The 17,113-nt window shown below is 35.0% G+C and overlaps 1 protein-coding gene across 7 annotated transcripts in view; it reads right to left on the bottom strand.

The window, feature by feature from the left end:
• Window positions 1–17,113, bottom strand: part of LOC149773699 (dystrophin-like) — a 494,817-nt gene that overhangs the window by 403,997 nt on the left and 73,707 nt on the right. For all 7 annotated transcript variants that reach the window (XM_089946224.1, XM_089946223.1, XM_089946219.1 and 4 more), the window contains 5 exons: window positions 16,138–16,317; window positions 7,115–7,384; window positions 5,875–5,962; window positions 4,855–5,096; window positions 1,821–1,971 (listed from right to left, as the gene is read on the bottom strand). In XM_089946224.1, coding sequence (XP_089802350.1) covers window positions 1,821–1,971; window positions 4,855–5,096; window positions 5,875–5,962; window positions 7,115–7,384; window positions 16,138–16,317 — 931 coding nt within the window. The remainder of the gene's footprint in view (window positions 1–1,820; window positions 1,972–4,854; window positions 5,097–5,874; window positions 5,963–7,114; window positions 7,385–16,137; window positions 16,318–17,113) is intronic.

Here is a 17,113-nt window from a genome sequence, read left to right as displayed (position 1 = left end):
TGTAAATGGCATGGCTAATGTTAATCCCATGTCATATATGTTTCCATTCCCTGTGAATGGCATGGCTAATGTTAATCCCATGACATCTTAGTCAAGATAACTCAAGATGTTTATTAATTACAGTGATCCCTCATTCATGTCCATTTTTGGGGGCTGACAATTCAGTCTGTGAATCCAGGAGTGAGCTGTTTGATGCTGTTTGGCCAACTCTGGATACATCCCTAAGCTAACTGCATCCTTTCTATTGTGTTTACCTTTCTCAAAAAGTAGACTCACCCACCAGCCAGTTTGCATTCATCTTTGGTAACCAAGGTTCCGATATGTTAACCCTTTCTACACCTTTGCTGAATCGAGCAGATATTTTAGTGCTTTGTCTTAGCGACATCTATTGGACTTCATGAGTTGCCTCCCTACAGATGTAATGCCAACTAACCAATGGCATGTAAGAATGGTGCATTGTGCATCGGTGGATAATGGTGGAGGTCATTTACTTCAAAAGGATACTTTGTAAGTATAACACCGAAAGTTTGACTACATACCAGAAAGAAGCCATTACAAGTGTATGTGAGTGAAACTTATTTGTACAGACTGGCAGAGAATTTTTTTTATTTATGAGTCCATTCAAGAAGTGTGTTCCCTTGTCTTGATCATGAAAGAACAGTGTTCAAATTTGAACTACTTAATTTTGATTGAATGCAGTGGCTTGCCAAATAAATTCACAGACCCGAAAAACAGAAATATCTAAGGTGTAGATAGGGTTAATATATTTTTCTAGCAAAAATGGCTGGCATTTGGATGGAGTTTTTCACCAAGAGGTATCTGGGATACCAAATTCATGGTAGATTATCATTAGCAAAACCATTCATTTAGACTAGAAGCAGATTCAATAGTGTTTATATGATGACAAGACTGGTTTACAAATTAAAAATGTCTGAAAGAATTGAATCATTTTCATAAATATTTCAGCAATATTGTTATCTATTCAGGTATAGTCTGACACATAAGCTGCCAAGGGTCCTGGAGAAAATGAAAAGTTCTTGATATGACTGTTTAACAAATGACCATGATGATTTCGTCTTTTAAACTTGTGTTGGCGATTCTAAAGACCAGTCATTTTTAAGTACAGAAAACCAGTAAAATTCATCAATCTTGGTTGATTGACTTAGAATGGGTGCATGACTCAAATAGTCACTGTGGCACATTTGATTGGCACTTTTTGAGTTTGTATAAGCTGCTACTAAATAAAATAGCTTATAGTAGTTAGACATGGTGAAGGACATAGCCACAAGTTTCAATAATGACTAATTTAAATGAACTTGTCACAAGAATCTTTCAGTCAAATGAACATTCGAAAGTATACATTAATTTTAAAATTTCAGTTTGGGTCCATTGCATGACCATGTTAAATTCCAGAACTGTGTCAAAATCCAGGAGATCTGTACAAATTTCTCATATCATGCATGCATTCATAAAAAAAATGATATACTTGTAATAAAGTTCACACATTAAAATTATATCCACCACAAGATTTATCAACTGCAGTCTTTTCAAGCTTTTTTATAATGATATTTACTTGTTTACTCACAATTAAAATAAAATTAAATAATGGGATGCGCATGGGTTTGATTGAGCATTGGTCCAATAGGTCTACCTGAACAAATCTAGATATCAAATGACCTGGTAATGAATGCTTAAAGACCTGGAATGTTTAAAGACCTGGTAATGAACGTTTAAAATCTGAGTGCTCCAAGTCAGAATTCTTACATTTTCAAGCAATTCAGTGCAAAAGAAAAATATAATAATAATAACGCAGAAATTACCTATATTTTTGAAAATGACCTCCCATCGTTTGTTGAAATCTCTCAAATCATCATCCAGCTTGGGTGACCTAGACTTCTTCAGAAGCAACTGAACTTGCTGATTCATCTTTTCTACTCGATCTTCATGGCTTTTTATCGCCTTAAGCTTGATCTGAAAAAAGCATGATGGCTTTAATTGTTTGTTGACAGTACTCCCTCAATGCATGGAACTTCAATATAAGGTGGTCCCTTCTATAATGGTATCTATGGTTACAGATCCCATTGCATTATATAATAGTAACACTATTATAAAATACCTCAATGTAAGGTGACCTACTTACAATGCTCATGTTAACAACATCATAGTGAGGGAGTAGTGTATTTCATTGCTTTTTGTTCTTTTTTTCAACAGAGTACCACAAAAGGCCTGACACTCTAGTGGGAAAACAAAATAATTCCAGGAGTCAGAAATAGGATAATTTCTTCTCTTTTACTGCTAAGCGCTTAAACCTGCATTCAAGTTTCTGAGTGATAACAAAATATTCAAGATGATCACTGTGCTAGCTATACTGGATCAGCACCATTTTCATTTTAGACCAACTAAACACTATAGAAAGTAAGTCAATTTGACCATCCATACAAGAGTTGTAATAAGATTTTCTAGATGTCCTCTGTTGTTGTTGTTGTTGGGTTTAACGCCATTTTTCAGCACACGATAGGCTATACATGGCGGCCAGTATTAATGGTGGAGGAAGAACCCGGGAAAACCCCGGAAAGAACCATCGACCCTCGAGAAGCTACTGGCAAGCTTTCTCACATACCCACATTGGCTGAATCTTAGACTCGAGCCACCGCAGACAGAGGTGAGATGGCAGTGATCCGTAACGAAGAGCGCTTTAGACCACTCGGCCACTCGGGGCCCCAGATGTCCTCTGTAGTCACCATACTAGAGGACAGAATGGCACCATCTTCATTAAGGACCCATGGCAAATGTCCCAGTAGTTTAGGAATAGTAATAATAACAAACTCAATGACCAACAAATTATCCCATAAGCTCTTCTGGTGAATGGCCACCAAAGGGTGACCAGCTGCAATTTTCATTTGCCAATTATGAATTTTTAGTTGCAAGTGAAACCTTTTTTAGTCACAACCTGCAGTGCTGAATGCAGCTGAACAGATTTACTAATGCGAAAATTAAACTCAAACCCAAAGCCAAAAATCATTATGTACGGCCTAGAAAGTAAGTATTGGCTTTTGTCCTCAGCATAATAACTGCTGTATGGTGCCAATTAAAACAGAAATCCTGTAAAAATGAAGAATTTTTACAGAATATTCAGGAAATGAAAACCCTTGCAAATATTTGTAAACGAAGCATAAGAGAAATTTAAAACGTAAAGATGTCAATAACCTGTGAAAGGTATGCAAAATAAAAGGTAAAGATGCAAATAACCTGTGAAAGGTATGTAAAATAAAAGGTAAAGATGCAAATAACCTGTGAAAGGTATGTAAAATAAAAGGTAAAGATGCAAATAACCTGTGAAAGGTATATAAAATAAAAGTTAAAGATGCTAAAATCTAAAACAGATATATAAAATGAAAGATAAAGGTAAAACTTGAAAAGTCCCTAAAAGACATAATCACATTTTTTATATCAATATATATAATTTCCTCAGGTGGTACATCATATTACTGAGTACACATCAAAATACATCAATCTACCATTATAGGACATTAAAACTGATCCTAGAGTCACACGATATCTTTGACCACAACATATGTATTCAAAATTCAAGATTTTCAACCTAGCATGACATGACTCCCATTGGTGCCAGAATTATGAAAAAAGCAAGATTATTTTAGCTTTAGCATACACACATAAGAAGACAATTTCAGACACCTTAATGTTTTCAAAATCTGAAGCCTAAGCCTGAATTAAGTTTTTGTGCAAAGGCTTTTTTGAAACCATAGGCCCTGAACAGTTGCGGAACAAGGAAAATGTGCTATCCACATGAACTTGAAATCTCTGCATCACTCTAATGATGCCATCTGATGCTATAAACACAAAATTTATCATGGTGTGTGTCCTTCCCAAGGCACATATTGCATAAATCTGTAATAATGAATACTCAATTATGTAGTCCAATTAAGTCTGTAAACATTTGAGGAATGTGAAATTGTTCAAGTTCAAGTAAATAATAAAAGTTCAGGAAATTATTCAAGTTCAAGAAAGTCAAGTGTTAATCAAAGTTTGTGCCTTGTTCAAGCACTTATATCTTTGAATAACATTAGTAGCTGTCAAAAGCTCTGCATTTTGATTAGTCTTTAAGAACAATAAATAGCTAAATGAAATCTTAATCAAATTTAACATGTTTGCCTCTACAAATATGCAAAAGTATGTCAGCATCTACTCTTACTCACATCTCTGCATTTATTCTAAGTGTTAAGAATAAATAACTTACATACTCAACATAATTAAGCCTGTTTGCTCAGAAATGTATGCAAGTAAATGATGGTATCATCTCTTACAGACACATTAATCATCACTCAATCTTTCAGGCAAAAATAAAATGTGTTTCCTATTGCACTAGTTGTAAAATTTTGGTAGGCAGGTATTTTTTAAAAAAAAAATCATTATATATTTTTAATGAGATTCTTTTGTAAGATAATTGTACCATGGGGGAAAAAGTGTTAGGGTCTGCAATGAGAAACTGGGATGGTGGGTCGACTAGGCCTTATTTTTTGGGCCTTATTATGCATTCATTTTTTCAATGAAAAATCCCCCAAATTAAATACCCAAGGATACGTACTGTATATACTAGCTTAACATTTAAAAAAAAAAACTGATCTGCCATTACAGACTGGCAGATGTTGTTTGTTCTGTTGATGACTAGTAACAAACTACAAAGACCCAGATCTACCCACACACTATGTGATGGTAAATCTGGATCAATGCAGTTTGCAGTTGGACTTAACATATAAGCCAGTATATATGGTATATTTTAACCAAGCCCAAAAATTTGACATCTACTACTTTTAAGAGATTCACGATACATACCTTACACTGTTCAAGTTGCCTGCTAATTTCCACAGCCTCTTCTGGAATCCTCTCCATTGTTCCAATCCACTTTTCATAGCTGTTCATGAGTTCCTGAAGGGAGCCAAGCTCGTAGTAAATTTTCTTGATCTCATTGTTCAAGTTGACCTTGGCCTGGGTCTCAGAAAATTGTCTGTTCAAATTCTCCCATCTTTCTTCAAGACTCTGTACAGCTAAGGATACCACATCATTTGAATCTCCAGCTAAACATTAAAAATGGAATGGATATTTTTAATTAGTCTATAATGACAGCTTAGGACATCTCTGGCAAATAAAATACTAACTCCCTTGGTACTACTTCACATAATGCATTCAGGTTACATGTTGTTGTACATACTTATTACGAGTAGAGTGTTTTATTTTGTTCTCTCATTGTCAGATATTTTCTATGATTATACCCATTCTAAATGTGTGTGTTACATAGTAAATATTTTACCTTCAACAATTTATATTCAGGTTAAAGTCAAGCATTTCCAAGTTAGTTAGGCGAAGAAAACAGCACTTTTTTTGTCTATTTTGAATCTTGTATATAAAGCCTGTGTATATTCTTTTTTCTTTTCATGCAATCAAAATGCATAAGTCTTTTGATTCTCAACTAGGCAACTGTTTCTACCCTTTAGTCTCAGCAAAAGCTTTCTATCAAATTTCATGTAACAGGTGTTTTACGTGGGAAAACTGAAACCAGACTGGAACGATTCATTACTAGGTTCTTCACAGGAGAATAAAATGGTATCAAAATAAAGTTAATTAAAATCACAATAATCTTTTAAAGAAATCCAAATAAAAAAAGTCATGCAAGCAAAGAGAATCTTTGTATACTCGTTAAAATCTCTGCTGTCAAAAACTGAATTTAAAACACACAAAAGTATTTTTACCCAAGTATTGAACTATATACACAGAATGTTTGTATATGCTCCATGATGAGTATTGCAAAGAAAAGCCTATCAAGTCTTAATGTGCAAAGCAAGAAATAAATGATACCCATTTTTAACTCTGTAACAACTGTTCTTCCAAGGGAGAGAATTCGGTTAACATCATTTGAGTGCGACTTCATTTCCTGCTCTGTGTCCTGTGAAGAATCCCAAATTTTTCATAGAAAAACATCTAGCTTCAAAACCATGATGACAAAACACATATTTCATTACAAATGAATGCAAGTTGTAAAATAAAAATGTAAACAACAAAAAACTGAATGCACAGAACAAATATTTTATATCCAAATGAGAAACAGTTTGTTTATTGAAGAAAAACCTCATCATCGAATACACCAATTACATGTCAGTACTTGTGCAGTTGTGTTTTTATGCAAAGCAAACTCCTTTGGATTAAGACCACAAAGATGATAATTGGTGTCCGATGCAAATGTACAAATTAGATAAATTCATCAAATGCAAAACTTTTTAAAATGCTTGCAAAAATATCAAGAAATTTTAAGCAGAACATCTTACACATACCAGAATTGTCAATGACTGTTAAATATAACTTTGGACGGAACATACAGTTTAAAAATATTAAGTTTAGAATTGCATTATTTTTTATCACATTTCCCAATAAAATCCCTGAATACAAAATCTCTTGTGATTACTTAAAAATTAGTATCAATTACATATGATCATAAGCAGTCTTGATCTGATTATACAGGTAAGACTCCCCAATCAATGATCTGATATACAGGTAAGACTTTCCAATCAATTTGATCATGGCATTTGTGCAATAAAGTTGAAAATCAATATTATGTAGTGTGAATAAATGGTGTATCATGATTGGGAGCTGAAAGCCAACTTCAAGAAGAGTGCTTTTAAGTCTAACAGTAACTTCATCAAAAGTTGAAAATACGGTCAAACCTCAATTTTCCACACTGCCTGAGAAACATCAATTTTGACAAGATAAAATATTGTCAAGATAAATGCTAATATCATAATTAACCAAACTGTACATCTAGAGGACATTCCTCAGACCTGATGACTCAATACTCTGTCAACTGGTGCATGGTAATCAACTGTTTACTCTATCTTCTTGTAACAATTAGAAAACTAATTTTTAAAAAAAAAGAGAAAACCCATCATCAGTAATTGTAAATTAAATACTGCCACATTTTCAATTTAATACTGTTTTAATGGAATGAAGATTAATTAACACAATACATAATTCTTACTAAATAATGATCAATTATAAGAATGTAGCATACACAGAAAAACACCCTGAAGATTATTTTACTTGCCTCAATCAGCACAACTTGTTCCTCCTCAGTGAACTGTTCTTGAGGTGAAGTTTCATCTTGTGTCAAAAGTTCCAGGCCAGATTCGATTTTCTCAATCCATTCACATAATTTTTTATACTGCTTGTCAAACTCAACCCATGAAACAGAATCCATTTTCCTTCTCTTCGCAACTGAAGATGCTGAGGAGCGTAATTTAGCTTCCTCTGAAAAATCTGCCAGGTCTTCTTTCAGTTCTGGGATCTGACTGAGGTCAATCCCTGATCCAACAATCTGGAATGACAAACCAACTATGTGTATCAAAATTCTATCAGAATTACTGCTATTATTCTAATATAAGTGTTGATCTAATACTGGTGCCCATGAACACGAACTTACCTATTAATTACTAAGTTTGCCAATAACCCAATGAAAACTTGAAGATTACCGTATTTACCGTATGTTTTCAGACACTGTTTGTTTTCGGACACCGTTTTTTTGTGGAAAATATAATACTTAAATGCCTTGTAAGTTTTCGGACCTTGCTCTGCTATAATTTTTTCTACAATTTATGTTTTCTGACACAATCTAGGAAGATCTGCTGCTTCGTTTTATTGTAAAATTCACAGCGTGTTTACCGTTAATTTAACTGATATAAAATTCGCTTCATTTGGTAGCCAATTATTTATTGTGATCATGAACTTCCATGAACTAATATAATTTAAATTTTTTAATCGTATGTAAATATTTATGTATGTATGCAGATAGATAAACATTGTTATATTAATCCATACACAGTAAGTAGCAATATCAAAGAATGAAAAGAAATATGATTTAATGCTGTAATATATTTAAATATATTATTCAATATCAAGTAGCTTGTCCATAGCCTTTTGTAGGTCCTCGGGCGAAAAGCCCTCAAATTCTGTATCACTATCATCATCCATATTGTTTAATTGTTTGTCATTTCTGATCAGCGCGTTTTCACTTCCGCTCAGATTAACACTGATGCTGCACACCTTGAAAGATTTAATTATCATTGTGCCCTTTTCCTTCAATGTGTCCATGGCATTTACAACCCAATCCAATACAGTCTGTTTGCTGGCTGTCTTGATCCATCCGTTGCTGCTTTCATTAGATGATATTAATGCATTCATAGCATCCCTGATGTATTCCGTCCAGCTGCGGCAGAGGTAGCTCTTGACAGGTTTATTGATGCTCACATGAAGAGGTTGCACTTTGGATGTGCAGCCTCCAGGTATTATTGCTGGCACAACGTTTCCGTGCCGCAACTGTTTCTTCACGTCATCAGTGATATGAGCCCGGAACGAGTCCATAACTAATAGTGATCGCCCTCTTCTGGTGAATGGCAAATAAATTTCTTCAATCCATCGCAGCATTAGCGTTTCGTCCATCCATGCTTTCTCTTGAACTGTGATAATCCACCCTTTTGGTACCTTCAGATCTAGCTGTCTCTTTCCCTTGAAAAATTAACTGGAGGTAATACGTCGCCAGAACCTGCAACGGCTAAAACTACAGTAATGTGTCTCTTCTCCACGCCAGCTGTACGAATCAGAATGCTTTTCATTCCTTCTTTGTCCACCATTTTCCCTGGCACAAGATCAAAGTACATCGGTGACTCGTTCATGTGAATAATAAACTTATTGTCAGACTCGTCCTCCTCACGTCTATCCATCACAAACTTGTGGAATGAAGCAATCTTTTCTTCCAAATCCTTGGGTAAACGTTCGGCAAGAGAGGTCCTGCTTCTGAGCACAAAGTCATGTCTTTTCATGAAACTCTCTCACCATGAACAACTAACATGGAATTTGCTCTCCAGAAATTCTGTTGAGACAAGCTCCTTGGCATATATACATATTCCCTGAACACTGACTGGAATTTGTAAGTCACACTGAGTGAGCACCCATTGAGCTATCTTATCCATAGCTTGTCCATATGAAATGGGTCGTCCACACTTAGGCAAATGTCCGTTCAAGTTCCGATTGGCAGAAAAGTCAATTTTCATCCAGGTACTCACTGTGGATTTCAGAATCTTGAATTTTTCTGCTGTAGGTCTAATTCCCAGACATTCTGCATTGTTAACGATATCCTGCTTTTGCTTTAATGTATAATGTTTATAGTGACCACGTACAGAACCGGGTGGAGCACTCTCGGGTTCAAGATAATCAGACTCATCATCTAGAGCAGCTTTCTTCGTAGGCGGTTCTTTTTGTGATGTATCCTCAGAATCATTAATTCAAGGTCACTTCTGTGGATGGCCTACTGGCCTCTTTATATTTATATAGCTTGATTGGCTAACAAACATACGATTGGTTGTCAGTGTAGACATTATTACACACGAAACCACTTCAAACAGGTGTGACAGTTATGGCTTTGATTAGAAACCATGACCCCTGCTTTATATCATTAAACAATACATCGGAGAGTCGGTATGGATTAGTAAAATTCATTGGCATTGTGCAACAAAACAAACCCCTTACCCCTGAGGCATTATATACCAAGGTTTAAACATAGTTATTGTTCTATTGGTAGTAAACCTGTTTGTAGACGTTAAATATTGATTGTAGGTGCTAAATGTTCGGTACATCGTGTGCTCTTTTAATGAAATCCAGATGGCTACATTTTACTTCCAAACACACCTGTCAAAGAAATCCCACAAGTTTTATTATTAACAGTTATCACCTAGATACCTTGAAATCTGACATACCAGTACATCAAAACAATCTCTGAGCAGTCGATTGTTTCGAGTCAGCAAGCTCTACTCATTTTGAAGCTACCCTTGGCTAGGTGGGGAGAAAAAAAAAAAGAGAACCACAACAAATAGATCACCTTTATTTTTTTTAAAAATACCAACATATTAATCAGGCCGACTTGTATATTGCAACTTGCTTGTTATTTTTACCCTTCCTATGCGTGTATACAACACTCACCCCATATGGAGCCTCCCACCCTTGGTGCTCTAAGATTAGCCATCATACATGTACCGGTATTTCTACTCTCGATACTAAAATGTTTCTGTCATAAATATCTTAAAAATTATAATTCCAAAATCTTTTTATTTAGTTTGCATTAATATCTTAATTACACAGAAATTAAGCTTGCACGCATTGGTAATGTAGATTTTAATGATCACCGATTAGCAGAGGGTTAAACTGTGGATTGCAAGATTATATAGTAATATGGTGGTTCTTTTGGAAAATACACACACAATCGTGGCTCTAATACATGTATGGCTGTGTTTTCTGGTGGATGGACATGTATCACATAGACAAAATAGGCAAGTAATGCCTGTTTTTCATTCATTATCCTTTCCGTGGTGCTTGACAAAATACCTGTTTTACTTCATGGCAGCACATCGTCATGTGAGCTAACGGTAACTTCGTTACAGACATGGGGGGGAATAAATCTATCTTCAACTGTATGTTTTTGGGCACCTAATTAAAGAATCTGATATGTATTCGGACAACAAAAAAGTAATTATTTGTTGCAGTCCAAAAACATGGTAAATACGGTATGTCACATAACCCAAAGGGCAATAACTCTTACACATCTTTAGATGAAGAACATAATAGGAACCAAGTTTCAAAATGATCAGTAAAAAGCTACAAGACAAACTGTGTGCACAAGATTATATGTTGATACACAAACAAAAATTGCCAAAGAAGAGTGATTTATGTTAAGATAATGGCCATAACATTTACTGTTTCACTCAATGAAAACTCGGATATTAGTTCTCAAAAGATTTTGCCATACATTGCAATAAGCTGCAAGTCAAAATGGTCAGCAACTCTCAACAAAAAAGTGATTTGTCAATAAGCAAATCGTCCGGTGATGGTCATAATAATTATCAAGTTACAAAGAATTCTCGTCCTTTGATGGTCATAATATTTATCAAGTTACAAAGAATTCTATCAAAAACTGAAGTACTAACTGCATTCACAAGACTGTGCCAGACAAAAGGATGGATGGATGAACAGAAAAGATGAAAGATGCACGGGCATACAAAATATTAGTCATGCTGAAACATAACAGCTTTCCACCAGCTAATCATACATATGTATAATGAATAGAAACCTCACATAAAAAAAACTTTTAGTCTATCACTGCCAGCAAAATTTAGGGAATTTCTATGTGAGCTACAAATATTCATAACCTGAGAATCTTCAAAAAAAATCAAAACATGATTTTAAATCAAGACCACTCTCTGCAAGCAAGCTTGTGAAAGCACTTAACCCTTTACCTCACAAGCAGTTTTGGATGCCATTACTTTAATGGAAGCACTTGTCAACACCTCAGTGTGATTCACATACAAGCATATTTAGTTGCCTGAATATGCATATATCAAGGCCACAGTAAAAATCAGCCATTATAAGCTGATTATCAAAGTGCCACCTTATGTGAAAATCCCCTATTAGAAACTACAGGCACTAAGACAAACTACCTTTACATCACGTTTCCTATTTAAGATAGTCATAATCTGCTATTTAATATACACTGGGTCATATTGTCCACTATCCAAAATGGAGGTCATGGATTTTATTCAGCACTTTCTTGAGTTTGGATGATTAGAACTCGTACTTTGAATGCTTCAGGAAGTCAGATATAGGCTCTAATGCCAATGTCACCAATAAAGATTTTTTTAATAATTTGTCATATCTGGATGATTTAGTAATGAACTGACCGTTCCGGTGGCCTAGTGGTTAGAGTGTCTGCCTCAAATGTAGTAGGTCATGGGTTCATTCCCCGGATGAGTCATATCAAAGACTTTTAAAAATGGTACTAACATCTGCCTCACTAGGCGCTCAGCATTAAGAGGTTAGTGTTAGGACTGGTTGGCCTGGTATCAGGATAATATGACTGGGTGGGACATCATGCTACATGTCTGCAGCATGATGTCTCAGTGTTAGACATCAATTTAATGTCACACTGCAGACATTGTAGCGATATGACTGAAAAATTGCTAAACTATGTAAAAAATCCAGATGACACACATACACAATGAACTAACAGATTTAGAGGTCAAGAATGGTCAGCTATGGTTGGTCACTTAGCTTCACTGACTTGGCAGTGAATGAATTCTCTCAAGATTTTAAAGCATATAAAAAATTCTCTAATGAAAAATAATTATACTACTATAAAGATCATATTTTACACTAAAAACATATATAGATAACAAATATGTATAAAAAAAGGTAAAATGGTTAAAATTTATGTTGAACTTAACATAAACTACACTGCCATAATTTTACAGAAGGGCTATTCTTACAGTCATTCAAGTAACAGGTGTTCTATTTATAGCACACTGTACTATATGGCTTTGGCATCTGTATATTGCCAGCCTACACAGTAACAGACACTACAGGGTAAAGGGTTAATTAAATTAACATTACTTACACAATCAACCAATCAACTATTGGCAAGAAGTATTAAAGATGGATGCATTTATAAGGACCCCATTAACTTTAATGTTCCTGAATGACCTTTAAACATGGGGACTAGCATTTAAAAAACAAAGTTAGGAATATAGGCAGTTCTAATCAATATAAAACTGCACAACAAATATGACTGAAATCCAACATTCTTTTTAAAGGTTATGCCACAGAAACCAAAGTTATGAAAACAAGCAGTCAGGGGACATAACTCTTGTTGATGCTGTGAAATGATGAAAATATCAACTAATTCAAGGTCTTATCAATATAAAGCTGCAGGCCAAATTAGGAAGAAATCCAACAACCCACAGTAAAGTAAAGCTACAGTCCAAATTCAGATGAAATCCAACAACCCACAGTAAAGTAAAGCTACAGGCCCAATTCAGATGAAATCCAACAACCCACAGTAAAGTAAAGCTGCAGGCCAAATTCAGATGAAATCCAACAACCCACAGTAAAGTAAAGCTACAGGCCAAATTCAGATGAAATCCAACAACCCACAGTAAAGTAAAGCTACAGGCCAAATTCAGATGAAATCCAACAACCCACAGTAAAGTAAAGCTACAGGCCAAATTCGGGTGAAATCCAACAACCCACAGTAAAGTAAAGCTACAGGCCCAATTCAGGTGAAATCCAACAACCCACAGTAAAGTAAAGCTGCAGGCCAAATTCAGATGAAATCCAACAACCCACAGTAAAGTAAAGCTACAGGCCAAATTCAGATGAAATTCAACAACCCACAGTAAAGTAAAGCTGCAGGCCAAATTCAGATGAAATTCAACAACCCACAGTAAAGTAAAGCTGCAGGCCAAATTCAGATGAAATCCAACAACCCACAGTAAAGTAAAGCTGCAGGCCAAATTCAGGTGAAATCCAACAACCCACAGTAAAGTAAAGCTGCAGGCCAAATTCAGAATAAATCCAACAACCCACAGTAAAGTAAAGCTACAGGCCAAATACAGAATAAATCCAACAACCCACAGTAAAGTAAAGCTACAGGCCAAATTCAGATGAAATCCAACAACCCACAGTAAAGTAAAGCTGCAGGCCAAATTCAGAAGAAATCCAACAACCCACAGTAAAGTAAAGCTACAGGCCAAATTCAGAAGAAATCCAATAACTCACAGCAAAGTAAAGCTACAGGCCAAATTCAGATGAAATACAACAACCTACAGTAAAATAAAGCTGCAGACCGAATTGAGATGTAATCCAACAACCCACAGCAAAGCAGCAGGTCATATTCGATTGAAAACCAACAACCCACAGTAAAGTAGAGCTGCAGAAATCAAAAACAGGAGAATGGTCAATCAAGGAATGGAACTCCTGTAAATGATGAAGCAGATAAAATTGAAACCAAAATTTGTCAGGGTCTCAGCAATATATTGGTGCATACCAAATTTATTTTAAGTAATAGAAACTTAGGTAAACATATGCTCTTAAAACAAAAGTCGGGAGAATAAGTAATCTGGAGACAAATGATGTCAATGCTTTCATAACTAGTCACTGATGTCAAAACTATTGTCATGCATGTCATAAATGTTGGTATTCACACTCATTAAAGTTCTCATCAATAATGAACCTGATGGCCAACTTGGTTAAAATTCCAAGAAAACTTAACGAGGTTATACTACAAAAACCCAAGTCAGGAGATCAAGCGATCAAGGGGCATAACTCTTATAATGATGACTCAGCATTCTGAAAATCGAACTCATTCAAAAGTCTCATCAATATAAAGCTGCCTGCTGAATGGCTGGGGTTGGCGACATTCAAGTTCCTGTGACATCATCAAGTGTTACACTAAAATTAATCCTAACGAGTGATACAAAGGGATTTGCCAGCCATTTAGGGGATAATAGTCATATGTTAGAATTTGAGGACATTTATACTTTTGCAATATACAATCACTAATAAATCAAGTAAACTACAAATTGCACAGACCCTGATCTGCTGTCACATAATGTGCTGGCAGATCTGGATCTATGCAGTCTGTCAGTGTTATGGCTCTATTCTCTTCAACTAAGTAACAGGGAAGAGTGAAAACCATCAAGATTTTTCTAAATTTTCAACAAGCAGTCTATTTCCCCAGAATTTAAAGCGAAAATTTAAACAGAACTTACAGTAATGCAGATTAAAGCCCAAATAGTCCTAAAAGATTTATCACAGACCCAAATGTATAAAGTTCCTACTGAATTTCAGTGATATTTCAAATAAGTTCAACTACTGAAGATGTTAATGTGTCTGAAGTCTCGAATACACTAGTGTGCCAGTGGCCTGTGGTGTGGTGATGCGCCAAGTCTTTTGATGTATCACAATAATATAATCTAAAAATGTTCTTGTCTGAAATAAACATAATTCCAAATTAATGTTCCAGTCCAAAAACATTATAGGTAAGCACTTTGTATTTCCAGTGAATAATAATCTGAATAAATAATTCCACCTAAATGAAATACTGAACATAACAATAAGACTGATTCTGCCTCAAATGCTAAATGCAAGAACGAGTAATTTCTCAAGTTCAAGTAAACATTATATAAAAAAGCAAAGACAAATAAGTAGAACCAAGATGAGGGTCAAAAGCTCATTCTAGAATATTCTAAGTTGTCAACAAGATAAAATCCATTACTAAAATTATAATAAAAATCGTTCTAGAATATTCTAAGTTGTCAACAAGATAAAATCCATTACTAAAATTATAATAAAGATCATGGCAAGCATCAGAAAGACCAGGTTAATAAATGAGCGAATTCAATGTTCTAGACCCAGACCCAAATAAATATGTTTACCTCTTTTGATAATGATCCTAATATTTAATCCACAATCGCAGAGAAATATTAACTATGCACTATTTGTTTACAAAATAAAAGGTTCTGGTCAGGTATACAATGAACTTGATTTTGGACAAGGTCAAGTCCAAAATACATTATACATAACATATAATCTTGGAGAAAAAGTAACATATACAAAATAAATATACTTAACAGTTAGGAGTAATCAGTACAACAAATAACATAGACCCTGATCTGCCAGATCAGTGTCTCTGTTGACTGCAGTTAGATTCGACTTTTAAGTGAGTATACACAGCAACAGTGTTTCTTTAGCAAATTAGACTTTAAAAGCAATGTATCAGCAAAGCTGGCAAAAACAGTAAAACCACAATTACTGTCCTGAAATGTTCAAGCACAAGACCGTTCTCCCTATTCTAACAAAACAAAATTGTCACTGCTACCAAAATCAAAAATGTATTTCTCCATTGTACTATGTCTCAAGAAAATCCATGCTATCATAACATAAATATCTCCAACAGCATGATTTTACTACTTCACATTTTGATTTTTGAACAATAGTTATACTTTCTAGTGTGTAAAACTTATCACAAACATATTAAAACATTACATATCACCTTTTTACTTGCACTCTGACACCTGGATGGTTTTCAGTTTATAATGTATAAAAATTCCTATTGCTATGAAAAACTTAGTATTTACTCAACAGTGCTACTGAAGCACAACAGTAATAGTTTGCAGTCGTTAAAAGAAAAGCATTGCTATGAGAAGGTAGACAAAGCCTAGTCCAAGAGTTCATTTTAGATTTTCGTACCATTTTACTCCGTTGCTCCATCTGCTCTACAAGACGTTTCCATCGATCCTGGAACTCTTCAAGTCGTGTACTCAGCTTACGCACTGCCTCTTCATTGTTCACACGCTCTGCAATCTGCTGGCCACATTCATACAGTGCCTCAAACTTTTTAACCTGCTGCACCATATCCCGCTCTATTGTCTGAAATGCATGAAATTTTATGCCTGATGACAACAATGTCATAAATGACAACAGTGAAAATGATGACAACAATGTCAATGACAACACTGACATTGATGCTGACAACAATCTCATTTATTGATAACAGTCAGTAACAAAAACAATGTCAAAAATGTTGACAACAATGTCAATATTAATGACAACAATGTCAATAATGATGAACAGCAATAACAAATGCCATCAGAAAAGTGACATCTACAGGAAATCACTTATATTCAGTGCCACACATAGACTGTGAGCTCGCTGGTTTCCTGCAATGTTTTGTTCCAAGTCCCAAACCATATGCAATCCTGCACATGCTTTTCAGCAGAAAAGGGCAAAAATAAACCAGCAAGAGGTTTCCAGTATATTTTAATTGAATTCAAATTCCAGTTGGATTCAAGACCTCCTTAAATATCAGGAGGGTGCAGGAACCCTATTTATAGTCAATGCCAGTAAGTAAAAAGTGTACGCTATAGTTATATAAGAGAGCAAGATCCAGAACAGAAATTACATGGTGCAACTCATTTCACTGTATCCAAATGTTTTCACAAGTTACTTAGGCACATGATAAGACTTGTAGTGGTTTTTTTGAGAGATAAAAACATTTTCATGGGTACATAAAATCGTGGTTTTGCCTGTCAAGTTTGCATATTAGTAAGTATTAAATTGTATGGTTTAATATTTACAAATACCCAAAATAAAGAATATAAAAGAATAAAACTATGCCGGCTCAATGACGGTCACTTTAATTAAAGCAATACTACCACCTGTATGA

Source organism: Sinohyriopsis cumingii, unplaced genomic scaffold (assembly GCF_028554795.1).
Source record: "Sinohyriopsis cumingii isolate HCF-2022 unplaced genomic scaffold, ASM2855479v2 utg000622l, whole genome shotgun sequence".
Lineage (NCBI taxonomy): Eukaryota > Metazoa > Mollusca > Bivalvia > Unionida > Unionidae > Sinohyriopsis > Sinohyriopsis cumingii.
Note: the sequence above shows the minus strand (reverse complement) of the source record. Positions and strands in the feature narration are given on the sequence as shown.